This window comes from Phyllobates terribilis, unplaced genomic scaffold, assembly GCF_046119375.1.
Source record: "Phyllobates terribilis strain yellow unplaced genomic scaffold, ASM4611937v1 Scaffold_4__5_contigs__length_816908805, whole genome shotgun sequence".
Classification (NCBI taxonomy): domain Eukaryota; kingdom Metazoa; phylum Chordata; class Amphibia; order Anura; family Dendrobatidae; genus Phyllobates; species Phyllobates terribilis.
This window is the reverse complement of record NW_027362764.1, coordinates 625239912-625256576: the sequence shown is the minus strand read 5'-3', so window position 1 is coordinate 625256576 and position 16665 is coordinate 625239912. Positions and strand designations below refer to the sequence as shown.

Genomic DNA, 16665 nt, shown 5'->3' with positions numbered 1-16665 from the left:
CAGAGTAAGGCCTCACTCCACCTGGGCGGTGGGGGCCTCTTGGGCGGTCCGTCATCAGGCTTCTGCCTCTCAAATCTGTAAGGCCGCAACGTGGTCTTCACTTCACACCTTTTCAAGGTTTTACAAGGTCCACACTTATTCTTCGGCTGATGCCAGTCTTGGACGGAAGGTCCTGCAGGCGGCAGTTGCCGCAGTCTGACCTAGTCTGTGACTATCTTCTGTTCTCCCACCCAGGGGACTGCTTTGGGACGTCCCATGGTCCTGTGTCCCCCAATGAAGCGATGGAGAAAGAGGGATTTTTGGTACTCACCGTAAAATTTCTTTCTTGGAGCCTTCATTGGGGGACACGGCACCCTCCCTGTTTTTGGACATATGTCCAGTTGGGCATCTCATTTAGTTTTCACGGTTGTGCCCCATTGGGCATTGCATAGTTGGTTATTTTGTGCTTCTCCTACTGCTCTAGCCACTAACTGGTGAGCTTGGTGCCTGTAGGCGGGTGCATACTGCAGAGGAGGAGCTATTTTCCTTTTTTTGCCTAGTGTCAACCTCCTAGCGACAGCAGCATACACCCATGGTCCTGTGTCCCCCAATGAAGGTTCTAAGAAAGAGATTTTACGGTGAGTACCAAAAATCCCTCTTTCACTGGACAACCCCTGTAAAGAAATGATAAACATAAATGATTGACTTTATTGTATTTCTGGAAGACAGTAAGTTGTGTCTGATCACCACTTCAAATCCACCAGCATGGTATGTTTCACAGTGGGGCTGTCACACTGTTCTGCTAGAATCCTAAGTGGCTAATCTACTTAGCTCTGTACCAATATGGGACCTCTGACTACATGCTGAGGCTAATTTGTTATTTAGGCAATACTAGAAGCTGTAACTTGGCCTTATTGGATTTCACGTGGCAGATAAAAAAATCACATATTTTTGGGAGATCAGTGATGTCACCTGCAGAGGTGGCGCTAGTCCTCTTGCACGCTGGGTATAGTGACACCGCTCATCACACAGCTCGTAGGGGGAGACTCTTCATAAGGGAGTCAGTCTGGGACAGAACAGACCAGCCCCTGAAACGAAGGTCACTGACGCTTTGTTTCAAGGAGGGGGCAGGGCCTGTGACAATGAGCGCAGCCTCCGCCCCCATTCCTCCTTCATGATGCTTCGTTTGAGTATCTGAGTATCCCAGCATGGACTGGGGATAACCAAATGAATAGTCTTCAGACAAGAAGTGGAGAAAAAAATAGAAAAGCAGTTAGATAGTGTAGTTAAAGAATGGTAGGGAATTTTTAATGCAAGTATATTAGAAAATAGCTTAGAATATGGGACTAAATGGAGAAAAAAATGGTTTGCCTCCGGACCACCCCTTTAATGCCCTTGAAAAAATCTCACTGTATGTGGATTAATCATTCATAGAATGACCACTCGATGTCACATTTTCCGTGTAAAATGTTGGCCATGATTATGGGGAAATGCAGTATGGGTCACCAGAGCACAGTGCAGGAAGCTTTCCTCTAATACAGCAATTTGATTTCTTCAGATTTAACCTTTTCTGAAACCTTCCGAGATCTGAGAAAACCGGTGGGTGCTCTAAATAAAGACCGGCTTGAACGGCTACTGGTATGTATGTCATGAACACTGTACACACTGCAGTTTGTAGAAATAACCCATGTGTGTTCTTGCTTTTCTGCTGTATACTTGTAAGGTTGATTTGTTATGCACAAAAAATGTTCTGCTTCTCCTTTATAGTCGATCGTTTTACTAATCTTCTCCAGCTGACTGTAGTGCTCACCTGGTATCATCTAGTTGTATTTTCTAATAGACATCACCAGTACTCAACATGGCGGCAGTCATGGAAAGTGAGGTTTATTGTAAGAACAGCTGCTATAATTTACATGTATCCAAACAGTTTTTCTGAAGGTTCTTAGAATGGGAGATGTGTGCCCCGTGGAAGTATTTTCAGTGACTTTATCGAATCGTGCTCTCTCCAGCCTAAAGGTGCCCATATACCTTTAAATAACTGTTGTCTGATTCCTCGCTCAGCCAACAGCTATAATGCCTGATTCCTGAGACGCATGCATACTCATTTTTATCAAGTGTGAATGGGAGAGTGGAGTCAGATCTTGCCAACACTTTTGGTGGCTGCTTGTCCACTTGAAGCAAGAATCTGGAATAGAGATTCAATCAGGAGAGGACGTTGAATGGTTGGTGTCCGATATTGGTGAGCTCAGGCAATATTCCTCTAAAGTGTGTGTGTGGTCTTAAACGGCTTTTCCCAACATTTTAAAATTCCCACCTATCTAATGGATATATCAAAAATCCCGAGAACGGAGCTCTAAAATTCCCCATTGAAATATGGTGGTGGCTGCAACTGATCCTAAGGTATTTGGTCATTTTATTTGTTGGAAATGACCCTTTAGGCCATGTTCAGTATTTGGTCAGTATTTTTCCTCACTATTTGTAAACCAAAACCAGGATTGGAACAATCAGAGGAAAAGTATAGAAACATGTCGCCACTTTTTTAGCTTACAAATATTGATGTAAAATACTGAACGTGTGAACATGGCCTTAAAATATCTTTCAGCTGTACTATACAATAGGTATAGATTAGGCTCTGTTCTATTGTCATATACTCCAGTTTTACAAGATCCATGATGGATCAGTTTGATGGATTTCTTAATATAAAAAATCATCATAGGCGCCAGGGCCCTGGCCATGAAGGGACCATTTTTTAGTTGCTCGTCATAAAGGTGCAAGAGGGATTAAAAGTTCTACTTTTATCTTTTTGATCCTATAAATGTATGCTTTTTTTCAGGTATCTTTCCTATCTTGTATGGTCTGCAATTTTGCTGTACTAGAACTGCTGGCAAAACCCCTTTAATTGTAATGAAGTTTTGTAACCCCATCCATACATGTACAGTTGAAACCAGAAGTTTACATACACTATATAAAAAGACACATATGCATGTTTTCTCCAATAACCCCCCACGACAGCACCAAAGGAGGATATCACCCCACCCTAATAGGGACAGGAAACACAAAGAGGTCAAATAGCCCCTCCCTCATCCTCCCTCCCGTGTTTTTCCTGTCCCTATTGGGATGAAGAGGTCATCCAGGGTGCTCTGTGCCGGCGGCAGAGACCCAGCATATCTTTTAAGCCTGGCAGCTGGGACCGAGCGGTGTTCTCTTCCTCCCCTTATGCTGCTCTCGTCTCCTCTGGGACTCGGGACCCCCATCCCCACCGAGTCCGCGCCTGCGTGTAAGGTCCGGTGGGTGTCTGGCTGGAGGCCTCCTCGAGCTCTCAAGCCCAGCTCCTCCCCCCTCTCAGGCGTTCTCCATAGCGGGAGAGACGCGCACCCGGAAGTGACGCGGACCGCTGGATAAACGTCACTTCCGGTCTGCATTCCACCCTGGAACGCAGTTACCTAAAAACGACCGGAGAGTGACGGGGGACGCCGAAACAGGGTCCCTTTCGTTACTTCCTGTCCGTTTAGGACAATCTGGCCTCTGAAAGGGATAATAATAAAAAAAAAAAATAATAATTAAAAAAAACCTGCAGGTGATCGCAGGTGTTCCTGCTTCACCAATTGGACCAAGGGGGAGGAGCCTTCCCACCCTCCTCCCCAGGGAATGAGGGAAAGCGCTGTGTCCAGTCGCCTATACAAGAGCCCTGGACAGAAGATATCAAAGGTAGGACCTAATCCGTTTTGTATATTTATACACTGGATGGTCAGTAATCGATCTTCTCCATGTCTACGGAGCCTAGCGCGATTCCAGCCCCAGTAAGTCTGGCACTGGGGGTCCTTTCCTAGGTGCAGGTTAGAATTGATACATTAATTACCCTTCTCCCTCTTTTTTTAGGGGGACAAGGATCCTGCACCAGGAAATAAGTCTAGCCGGAAGTGTGCTATATGCAAAAAAAAAAAACTATCTTCTTCAAACAAGAAATATTTATGGCAGAAATGTACGGAGAACATTATTAGGGAAGAGCAGCCATCCCTCATAGATGAAATCAAGGGTATAGTCCGTCAGGAAGTTCAATCTTCATTGGCCTCCTTTTCCTGATCCACTTCTGACTTGCCTCCAAAGGCTAAGAAGAGGAAAGTTTCCCTGGAAAAAAGAAGAGACTCGGACTCCCAGGACCAAATATCCCTTCCAGAAGACCTCATAGAGGAAGGTGAACTCAGCCCAGCAGAGGAAGGTCCGGAAAATAAGAAATATTATTTCTCAACGGAATTTATGGAAGACCTGCTCATAGCTGTAAGAAGAACGATCGAGGTGGAAGAAGAGAAGCCCACTAGATCAGTCCTGGAAGAGATGTTCGGTGGTCTCCGTTCAAAGAAAAAGATGGTGTTTCCGATGCATAAAAACATCCAGGACTTAATCCTGGACGAATGGGAAAATCCTGAAAGAAGGACTGAATACACCAGCAGAATTGAAAGACAGGTTTCTGGTAGATGAAGAAACCTCAAAATGTTGGACCGAGATACCTAAGGTCGATATTCAAGTGGCAAGAGTCGCTAAAAGAACAATATTACCATTCAAGGATTCGTCGCAACTGAAGGATCCTCTGGATCGCAAGATGGACAGCCTTCTCAGGAAATCCTGGGTGACATCAGCAGCCCTTCTGAACACTAATGTAGTCTCCACGTGTGTTGCACGATCCATGTCGAGATGGCTCATTCAACTTTAAGAGCATCTGGCTATAGGCACATCCAGAGAAGAGATGCAAGCTTCCCTACCCTTGCTGCAGAAGGCCACTGACTTTCTGGCAGATGCTTCAGCGGAATCTGTTAGAGTAACCGCCAGGGCAGCAGCCCTATCGAACTCCACAAGGCTGGCACTATGGCTGAAATCGTGGAACGGTGATGTGGACTCCAAAATAAAACTATGTTCCATTCCCTTCAGGGGGGAATATATGTTTGGCCAGGCCCTTGACGACCTCCTGGAGAAGGCGGCTGATAAAAAGAAGTCCTTGCCAGAACCCAGACACTACAAGAAGACCCCCTTTCGCCCCCCGCGGGAGCAGAATCCCCAGTACAAGGGGGAAAGGGAAGTCTGGTCGGTGGAGCTACCCCAAAGGAGGGAAAGATAGGAATATTTTTCCCAAAAGGACAGCGACAACAGAAGCGGTGACTCCAGAGCAGTGGGGGGACGAATCATGAAATACCTTCCCCAATGGCAAAAGATCTTCTCCAGTCAATGGGTCTTGAAGGTAATTCAAGAAGGGGTGAAGCTTGAATTCTCCTCATATCCTCCAAGGAAAGTAAGGATAACTCGTCTAACCTCCCCGAGATTAAAAACCGCACTGATGTCCGGCCTAAGAGACCTACTATCCTTGGGCTATTTCACCAGTCCCAAAAACAGAAAGACACACAGGCCACTATTCACGCCTGTTTATGATAAGAAAACCAAACTGCACTTCCAGAATAATAATAAATCTGAAACCCTTAAACCAATACATCATCTACCAAAGATTCAAAATGGAGTCCATCAGATCAGCGGTTCCCTTGATAGGACAAGGATATGTGATGGTAACCATCGACTTACAGGACGCATACTATCACGTCCCTATACATCCAACATAACGGAAATTTCTAAGGTTTGCGGTGGTTCAAGAGGATCAACTGTTACATTTTCAATTCAACGTATTGCCGTTCAGGATATCCTCAGCGCCAAGAATATTTACCAAAATTATGTCAGATGTAGTGGCTTTTATCAGAAAGGGAATAATGCAGATTTTCTCCTATCTCGACGACTTCTTACTAGTAGGTCCCTCCGTGGCATCACTCCAGGAAGATCTGCAAAGAACAATCCAGATCATGACCACTCTAGGGTGGCTGATAAATCATCAAAAGTCAGACTTGGTCCCTGCCACAGAAAAAAACGTTCCTGGGTGTTCTACTAGACTCCGCCAGACAAACCTCCTTCCTACCAAAGGACATACAGATACTTTTGAGATCCAAGATATCGAATCTGAAGACCCTGAACAGGGTGTCCCTAAGATTTGCCATGTCAGTCCTTGGCTCCATGACAGCCTGCATTCAATCCGTAGCTTGTGCTCCGGCTCACACCAGGGTATTACAAACCCATATTCTAGCATAGTCGGACGGATCCCCAGACTCCCTAAACCGGAAGATCGTGATCCCTCACTATGTGAAGACATCCCTGTCATGGTGGCTCAGCCCAGGAAACCTAAGAACAGGGGTTCCATCGTCTCAGTTCCCTCTGATAACAGTCACGGTAGATGCCAGCAAGACGGTATGGGGAGCCGTCGTCGCTCAAACCCCCTTCCAAGGGGTCTGGACAGAAGAGACCAGCAGGAGATCCTCCAACTTCCGCGAGTTAAAGGCCGTGGAGGAGGCACTCAAAATATCGGCTCCAATCATTACGGGCAAACACGTAAAAGTCTATTCAGACAACATGACTACCGTAACTCACCTGTCCCATCAAGGGAGTACAAAGTACGAGAATCTAAAAAGTATCTCAACAAGAATATTCTTCTGGGCAGAAGGATATCTTCGTTCCTTATCAGGTCTACACATAAAGGGCTCAGACAACATCCAGGCCGATCTTCTGAGCAGAAAGAAAATCCATCCGGGGGAATGGGAGCTGGACTCAGACATTTTTTCACATGCTGACCAGACAATGGGGTTGTCCGGAGGTGGACCTCTTTGCAAGTCGCCAGAACACCAAGGCAGAAAAATACTTTTCCCTAGATCCAGACGACGTATGCCTGGGGATAGATGCGTTCACTCACCCGTGGCGTTTCCATCTAGCTTACACTTTTCCCCAAATTCCATTGCTACCCAGGACCTTACAGAAAGTAAGGACCGAGGAGGTCAAGATAATCTTGATAGCCCCACTTTGGCCCAAAAGGAGCTGGTTCTGTGCACTTAAACAGTCTAAGCATAGAAGGACCTTCATTCTGCCAGCAGTCAAAACAAGGTCCAATACTCCATCCAGATCCAGAGAACCTCCATCTAGCGGCCTGGCTTCTGAGTTCACAATCCTGAAAGTCAAGGGACTCTCAGACCGAGTAATTCATACCCTACAAAGAAGTAGGAAACAAATCACAAACTCCATATACAGCAAGATATGGAAGACCTTCCTAACATGGTATAAACCGAATATACCAGATCTTCGGCATCCTGACATGACCCAGATCTTGGATTTTCTACAAGAGGGGCTGGAGAAGGGCCTTAGACCCAGCACCCTCAAGGTACAGATCGCGGCGCTGAGTACCTATTTTGACCAGAGCCTAGCCGAACACCGATGAATAAAAAGATTCATGACCGCAGCTACTCGTCTGCGTCCCAGAATAATCAACCACGTTCCCTCCTGGGATCTTAATATCGTCCTTAAAGGTCTGACACTACCGCAGTTTGAACCTTTTGGCCTCAATAGAGCTGGATAAATTAGCCTGGAAAACAACTTTTTTACTAGCAATTACCACTGCCAGGAGAGTGGGAGAAATCCAGGCCTTCTCGGTGAATGACCCATATTTGAGAATCCTGGATGATAGGATTATTCTACAATTGGACCCATCTTTCTTGCCAAAGGTTGTCTCAGACTTTCATAGATCACAGGAGATAATTCTGCCTTCTTTCTGTCAGGACCCAAAAAATAAAAAGGAAGAAGAATTCCATACTTTGGACGTGAGGCGGGTTGTTCTTCACTACATCCAAAAGACAGAGGCCTGGAGGAAGGACCAGAAACTTTATTCAGCCATCTGGTCAGAACAGAGGAAAGAAAGTCTCAAAGGTTACCATCGCTACTTGGATCAAGAAAGCAATTGTGGAATCATATCAGATCCAAAATCTCTCACCACCAAAAAAACTGAAAGCACACTCTACTAGAGCCATGTCCGTCTTCTGGGCAGAAAAGGCTAGCGCTTCCCTCGAGCAGATATGTAGAGCAGCTACATGGTCCTCTGTCCATACCTTCACCAAGCATTACAAACTTAATTTAATGTCCATTAAAGACTTGGCCTTTGGGCGGAAAGTGCTTCAGGCCATTGTCCCTCCCTAAACATGAGTCTTTGGTACTCCTCCTTTGGTGCTGTCGTGGGGGGGTATTTGAGAAAATAGAATTAGACTTACCGGTGCTTCGGTTTCTAATAACCCTCCACGACAGCACTGGTAATTCCCTCCCAGGCTTGGTTAGCCAAAAAATCATCTCGTTTGAACAAGAATAAATATAATTTTAAGCATCCATACTTGTGTGGTCCTTTATAAAACACTGGAGGGAGGATGAAGGAGGGGCTATTTGACCTATTTGTGTTTCCTGTCCCTCTTAGGGTGGGGTGACATCCTCCTTTGGTGCTGTCATGGAGGGTTATTAGAAACCGAATTACCGGTAAGTCTAATTCTATTTTTCTCAATATCTGACATGAGTCCTTTAAAGCCCTGATGCATTAGATTAACGACTGTCAAAACCGCCAAATTGAGTTGATCAGCTGATGTTTCTGTGCGCCTTCTGACTCTGAACTCGACCCTTTTTTCATTTATTCAAGGTATCGGATAATGAATAATATATTATTCCACTATTTTTCTTGATAGAATAAGTAGGCAGTTAGGAGTTATTCATACATTTCTTTATTTTTAAGTGACATTTGTAATTCATAAACACTGGTATAAATCTCAAACTTTGACTTATAAAACAATGTAAACTGGCCTTCGTATACTTTACTGTTTCCTATATGGTTTTTGTCGCAATGTTTGTAGAACAAAAACAAAATGTGGGTGATTTTCTGTTTTTCTCAATAAAAACAATCATTGTTAGCTCGATTTGCCTTAGAGCTGCCTGGCAGTGGCTCACTTTCCTATCCCCATTCACGGCATGATTTTTTTGGCTATGTGCCCACAATGAGCTTTTATTGTGTTTTTTTTTTACGCTGCATATTTTCGCTGTGGCGAAAAATACGACGGTTTACAGTACCAGCAAAGTGGATGGGATTTATAGAAATCTCATGCCCACTGCGCTTCTTTTTTACGCTGCCTAAACTGACCTGCGATGCGAGTTTCAAAGCCACAGCATGGAAATTTCTCTTGCGGGTACCAGGGCTGTGGAGTCGGCAAGACAAACCTCCGACTCCTCAATTTCCATGACTCCGACTTCAACTCCGACTCCACGACTCAGACTCCCTCATACATGGCTCATGTTTAAGTGATAAATTTACTGCAGCACAGATTCATCTCCGCTAAAAGTCTAGACCCTTAGATCAGGAATAGGACAGACATTTATAGGACATTTCATAACTTTCCCAAATTCTTATGAAAAAATATTCCCCACAAACTCCATTGAAGTACTGTGCCCAATTTATTATATATTTTAGGAGTTGGAGTCGGTCCATTTTATACCGACTCCACGACTCTGACTCCACAGACCTGGCGGGTTCGCTGAGTTTTATGTGCGGAATTTCCTCATAGACTTTCATTAGATGTGAAAAATCCATGGCAAAAAAAACCGCACATGCATTTTTAGTATATTTCCGCGATGGAAACTCATCAAAAACGCATGTAATCCTCACCTGAGTGTCATACCAGGAAGTTTCAAAAACAAAGCAACTTTATTTAAAGCATGACACACCAAACAGAGACAAAAAGCACAATAAAAGTGCCAGTAACCTAATTTACATAATAGGTGCAGAAACGGAGAGGAAATTCTGCAGCGTCAAAAACTCTCCAAATACTGATCGTGAGAATGTAGCCTAAATATATAATTTCTCTTCTGTTGCAAATCTGCCGAGTGAATAGAATATTCATAGTGGAACTTCGCATGTCTCAGACTTCTGATCTTCCATTCTTGATTACTGCTGAATACATAGTTTAAAGGGAATCTGTCAGCAGGTTTTTGCTATGTAATCTGCAGACCGCATGAGGTAGGGGTTAACGCACAGATTTCAGGGATGCCTCTCTTATGAAACTTCAGGTTTTGTTTGCTTACAATGATTGTTTTAGCACCAGGAGATTATCATTGCTGTGACTAGCTGGTCAGTGAGCCCTGGTCTGACATGTCCCCTCCTGTGATAAGCACCTCACTGTGGATGGACTTTGTACATGGAGAGCCTGGTGTGGGCGGGGTTTGCTGTGGTGTGGGCGTGGTTAGCTTTCTCAGCTTTGCTTCATTGCGGAATCTAAAAGCTCTGATTGTGTCAGAATGGCTGCACCAAGTAATCTAAGTGATACATCGTTGGATTCAGCTTCTCTTCGCCTAAATCAGACTCTGACAGTGGTATACAGGTTGTGCCCGTGGACACAACCTTTCCCTATGTTGCAGCAGTATGTGGTTGTGCAGGAGGGAATAAGGGTGTAAAGGCCAAACAAAGGAGTTTTCCCATGATCAAAAGTTTATTTTAATCAATGGCTGTATCTGATCATACCACAGCTCCTGGGCAGTGGGGTAAGCAAAAGAGTATACAGACATTACAGCAGAGGATCGCAGCTGATCCTTTTTGTGAGGTAAAACATTTCCTTGCCTGTTTTTTAAAAACACTGTTTTACTTCAAAGAAAGAATCAGCTGTGATCCCCTGCTGTCCTGTCTGTATACTCTTTTGCTTCCTCCCATGCCCAGGAGCTGTGGTATGATCAGACCGTGTTCCTGCACAGTGAGGCGCAGCCATTGATTTAAAATTAAGTTTTGTTCGTGGGAAAACACCTTTAACTTTTTTTGCATTACTTTTGTGAATATAAAGATCTTTATGAAATATTAGTGTTTTTTTTTTTTTATTGCGATTTATTGCAGAGTCTCTGATGAATAATGGTGAACAGTGAACGTGACTATAATGGGATTTATTCTAATGCCTTTCAGAAGCGGTATCGGGAAATGCCAGACCCTAAGTTTATATACGGGAGTCACTATTCCTCTCCAGGATACGTTCTCTTCTACTTGGTTAGAGTTGGTAAGACCCCGTCCTTTCATTTTATTATTTTTTTTATTATTACTGGGTGGCTGATTTCTACAATGAATAGGTGTGAATCTGCCGGTGTTTGAGGCAAGTTCCTCTTTTGTGGTTTATCAGAGATGGTGACAGCTAACACCTGGTCATTGTGCTCGTAGTGGTGTCATACAGACAGCTGGGGCAATGTCTTTTTATGGTTCCTTCTATAATATAAAAACCCATTCAGAGATCACATTTCTGCATAAAAGCTGTTATGTATGCAGATGGTTGTACATGCTCCACTCACTCAGGTTGTAGGGTGTAATGTGTGTTCACACTAAAAGAACATGCACAGTATTTGTAGGGCTTTATGTAACCTCACAAGGGTTGCCTTCTTTAGAAAAATATTCTTTATAAGAGGACCTGCCAATTTCCAAAAATATGTAATCAGTAATTGTTTTACCCAGTGGGTCCCTCTGTTCTCCTGACTGTGCCATTGTAGTTTATTTTTTTTTCTTTCTTTGCCAGCCTATTCTTGAGCTAAAGCCCTCTCTTCCTTTTTGTGCCCGGTGTGTAACTCTTGTCTTAGCCAAGGGGGCAATTGTTTATGGATGTCTTCTCTAGGGACACACCTCCTTGCCCAACAACACATTTAAAAATGCAAAACGGGAAGAGGAGGCCATATCTGAGGAACAGAAAGACACAAGAACAACAGTAGAAAAAACTGCAGATTTAGGAGAACAACCGCCGTGAGGTCAGGTTAAAAAAATTACATATTTATGGCAAGTGACAGGTCCTCTTTAACACCTTCCCGACATCTGACTTGCATGTACGTCACACATCTGGGGCCGGTGTAGGAGATGGCTCAGCAGCTCAGTTCACACCATAGCCGGCTGTTTTGTACAGTTGGCATCCAGCAGTGACCGGAGCTCCTTGCTGCGATCAGTTTCTGAATTTTTCGGCCTGTTGAGCTATTCACCCAAGAAGCAGAATTACCTGCAGAATCTTGCTGACAGGAAAATCATCAGAGTTTGCAAGAGCCCTTCATATATATAGAACAGAGTAGGCTGAGTAGTGTCTAGTAGAATTGGCTGCGAGTCAGAAAAGGAGATGTCCTTTAACCCCTTAAGCCCCGCGGGTGGTTTGCACGTTAATGACGGGCCAATTTTTACAATTCTGACCACTGTCACTTTATGAGGTAATTACTCTGGAACGCTTCAACGGATCCCCCTGATTCTGAGAATGTTTTTTCGTGACATATTGTACTTCATGATTGTGGAAAAATTTCTTCGATATCACTTGCGTTTATTTGTGAAAAAAACGGAAATTTGGTGAAAATTTTGCAATTTTCAAAATTTGATTTTTTAAGCCCTGAAATCAGAGCGATTTGTCACACAAAAGAGTTAATAAATAACATTTCCCACATGTCTACTTTACATCAGCACAATTTTGGAACCAAAATTTTTTTTTGTTAGGGAGCTATAAGGGTTAAAAGTTGACCAGCGATTTCTCATTTTTCCAACAAAATTTACAAAACCATTTTTTTAGGGACCACATCACATTTGAAGTCACTTTGAGAGGTCTTTTTGACAGAAAATACCCAAAAGTGACACCATTCTAAAAACTGCACCCCTCAAGGTGCTCAAAACCACATTCAAGAACTTTATTAACCCTTCAGGTGCTTCACAGGAATTTTTTGAATGTGGAAGAAAAAAATGAACATTTAACTTTTTTCACAAAAATGTTACTTTAGACCCAATTTTTTTAATTTTCACAGGGGTAACAAGAAAAAATGGACCCCAAAATTTGTTGTGCAATTTCCCCTGGGCACGCAGATACCCAATATTTGGGGAAAAAACACTGTTTGGGCGCACGGCAGGGCTCGGAAGGGAAGGTGCGCCATTTGACTTTTTGATTGTAAAATTTGCTTGAATAATTAGCGGATACCATGTTGTATTTAGAGAGTCCCTGTGTGTCCAAACATTGGAGCTCCCCCACAAGTGACCCCATTTTGGAAACTAGACCCCCCAAGGCACCTATCTAGATGCATAGTGAGCACTTGGAACCCCCAGGTGCTTCACAAATTGATTCGTAAAAATGAAAAAGTGAAAAAAAAAAAACACTTTCATTTTTACGAATCAATTTGTGAAGCACCTAGGGGTTCCAAGTGCTCACTATGCATCTAGATAGGTGCCTTGGGGGGTCTAGTTTCCAAAATGGGGTCACTTGTGGGGGAGCTCCAATGTTTGGACACACAGGGACTCTCTAAATACAACATGGTATCCGCTAACAAATTGAATGGAAAATCGGCTCAAATTGTTAGCGGACACCACATTGCGTTTGGAGAGCCCCTCTGTGCCCAAACTTTGGAGCTCCCCCACAAGTGACCCCATTTTGGAAACTAGACCCCCCAAGGCACCTTTCTAGATGCATAGTGAGCACTTGGAACCCCCAGGTGCTTCACAAATTGATTCGTAAAAATGAAAAAGTGAAAAAAAAAACACTTTTTCATTTTTATGAATCAATTTGTGAAACACCTGGGGTTCCAAGTGCTCACTATGCATCTAGATAGGTGCCTTGGGGGGTCTAGTTTCCAAAATGGGGTCACTTGTGGGGGAGCTCCAATGTTTGGGCACACAGGGACTCTCCAAATGCAACATGATATCCGCTAACAATTTGAGCCGATTTTCCATTCAATTTGTTAGCGGACACCATGTCGCGTTTGGAGAGCCCGTGATGTGCCTAAACCGTGGAGCTCCCCCACAAGTGTCCCCATTTTGGAAACTATACCCCTCAAGGATTTTATTAAGGTGTATAGTGAACATTTTGAACCCAGAGGTACGGCACAGAATTTGTTTACATTAGGTCATCATATTGAATAAGTTGTCATCATTCTTGAGCGCAAGTGCTCGCTACTTGAGTTTGCATCGGGTACTCGGGTATGCACCATGTACAGCGTGTGCTCGAGTGACATGCTCGAGTCCCTGCTCCGCATGTTTCACGGTTATTAGACACCCAAAAAAAAACATGCGGGGATTGCTCGTGCATGGCAGGCAATCCCCGTAAAGTTTTTTGGCCGCGAAGCATATGGGGCAGAGACTCGAGCATGTCACTCAAATACCCACGATACTCAATGCATACCAGAGCACCCGATGCAAACTCAAGTAGCGAGCACTTGCGCTCAACACTAGTCGCCATATCGTCATCTTTTTTTCTTACTTTTGAAAAAAATCCTAACCCTAGCACAACCCTAGCCCTAGCACAACCCTAGCCCTAGCACAACCCTAGCCCTAGCACGACCCTAGCCCTAGCACGACCCTAGCCCTAGCACGACCCTAGCCCTAGCACGACCCTAGCCCCAGCACGACCCTAGCCCCAGCACGACCCTAGCCCCAGCACGACCCTAGCCCCAGCACGACCCTAGCCCCAGCACGACCCTAGCCCCAGCACGACCCTAGCCCCAGCACGACCCTAGCCCCAGCACGACCCTAGCCCCAGCACGACCCTAGCCCCAGCACGACCCTAGCCCCAGCACGACCCTAGCCCCAGCACGACCCTAGCCCCAGCACGACCCTAGCCCCAGCACGACCCTAGCCCCAGCACGACCCTAGCCCCAGCACGACCCTAGCCCCAGCACGACCCTAGCCCCAGCACAACCCTAGCCCCAGCACAACCCTAGCCCCAGCACAACCCTAGCCCCAGCACAACCCTAGCCCCAGCACAACCCTAGCCCCAGCACAACCCTAGCCCCAGCACAACCCTAGCCCCAGCACAACCCTAGCCCCAGCACAACCCTAGCCCCAGCACAACCCTAGCCCCAGCACAACCCTAGCCCCAGCACAACCCTAGCCCCTAGCCCAATCCTAACCCAAGAGTTTATTTTTGACGCCGTTCCTTGTGCGGTATAAGTGATTAGACGACTTTATTCTTCGGGTCGGTGTGATTACAGCAATGCCAGAATCATATGGGGGTTTTATGACTGACAGCTGTCACACACTAAAAGACGCATTTTTTGTAAAATCTAGTTTTTGCATCGCCATATTTTGAGAGCTATAATTTTTCCAGATTTTGGCAGACAGTCATGTGACGGCTCGTTTTTTGCGGGATGACTTGACGTTGTTATTGGTGCCATTTTCAGGCACGTGACATTTTTTGATCGCTTTCTATTCCGATTTTTGGGAGGCAGAATAAACAAAAACCAACAATTCAGGAATATTTTTTTTTTTTTTTTTTTATTCTGTTCCGCGTGTGGTAAAATTGATGAGGTAGCTTTATTCTTCGGGTCAGTACGTTTACAGCGGTACCACATTTGTATCATTTTTCTATGTTTTGGCGCTTATACACAATAAAAGCTATTTTATAGAAAAAAATTTTTAGCATCGCTTTATTCTGAGAGCTATAACTTTTTTATTTTTCGGCTGATGGAGCTGTATGGCAGCTTGTTTTTTGCAGGACGAGATGACGTTTTCAGCGGTATCATTTTTATTTATATGCGTCTTTTTGATCGCGTGTTATTCCACTTTTTGTTTGGCGGTATGGTGATAAAGCATTGTTTTTTGCTTCGTTTTTTTTTTTTTTTTACCGTGTTCACTGAAGGGGTTAACTAGTGGGACAGTTTTATAGGTCAGGTTGTTCCGGACGCGGCGATACCAAATATGTGTACTTTTATTGTTTTTTTTTTTTTTTTTTTATAATAATATTTATTGATGGGTACATTATATTTTTATTTTTGGTGTATATTTTTTATTTTTTTATAATATTTTTGCACATTTTTTTTTTCCACTTTCACACAGTTTATACACTTTATTACTTTGTCCCACTCTGGGACTTTCACTTTTTTTTTTCTGATCGCCTGCATGGCACAGGAATGAAGCACCATCCCTATGCCATGAAGGCTGTCAGAAGTGCACAGTGTGAAGATTGCTTGGAGATGCACTGCGCATGCCCAAGCAATCTTCCTGCTCTCTGGTGACCCAGATGTTGTCATGATGACATCGGGTCGTCATGGCAACACCCGGGAAGCCTTTGCAGACTGCGCTGGAAGCCGGAAGAGGAGGTGAGTATCGCCGATCACCTCCCCTTGCCCCCGCAATGCCGCGATCGACTTCGATTGCAGCATCGCGGGGGTTAATGTGCTGGGAGCGGTGCAGGACCGCTCCCTGCACATAGTACCGGGTGTCAGCTGTGACAATCAGCTGACACCCGGCGGCGATCGCGCCCGCACAGCCTGTGTGCGCGCGCGATCGCCATGACGTACTAATACGGGTCTGGCTCTTAAGTCCCAGGGCACAGACGCGTATTAGTACGTCAGATGTTATTAAGGGGTTAAAGGGACCCGGTCAGCACAGGATTACTGATCAAACCAAGTGCAGGTGCTTGGTGCACCCTTGGAGTGGCCAAACATTTAAGTTCTCATTTCCACTTGCTTGGTTTCCATCCCGGATTTTTTTTCTATACTCAAAAGTACAATATATCATTATTTCACACATTACAAAAAATAAAAGAATGATGCTCATAATTTATTGTCCTTGAAGTGCACTTTCCCATGATTTCCACCACTGCTCCCTCCCCCACTACCTCCTCCTTTTTTTTTTTTTTTTGCTTGCCCGCTCTGGCTTTATAGTGGCAGAGAAAGGCGGAGATGGATGGAAAACTAATAGGTGGAGAGCTGTGGAGCGCCTGCACTTGGTTTGAGCGTCATTCTGTCTTGGCAGACTCCCTTATACACTAGTGGCCAAAATTGAGGCAACACCTGCAGTTTTTCACCATCACCAATATTTAAGAA

At 44.5% G+C, this 16665-nt stretch overlaps 1 protein-coding gene across 1 annotated transcript in view; it reads left to right on the top strand.

Annotated features, from left to right (window-relative positions):
* NSMAF (neutral sphingomyelinase activation associated factor) overlaps positions 1–16665 on the top strand; it is a 121449-nt gene that overhangs the window by 55162 nt on the left and 49622 nt on the right. Inside the window, exons 14-15 of the mRNA XM_073679332.1 lie at positions 1538–1617; positions 10811–10901. Of these exons, the coding sequence (XP_073535433.1) occupies positions 1538–1617; positions 10811–10901 (171 nt within the window). The remainder of the gene's footprint in view (positions 1–1537; positions 1618–10810; positions 10902–16665) is intronic.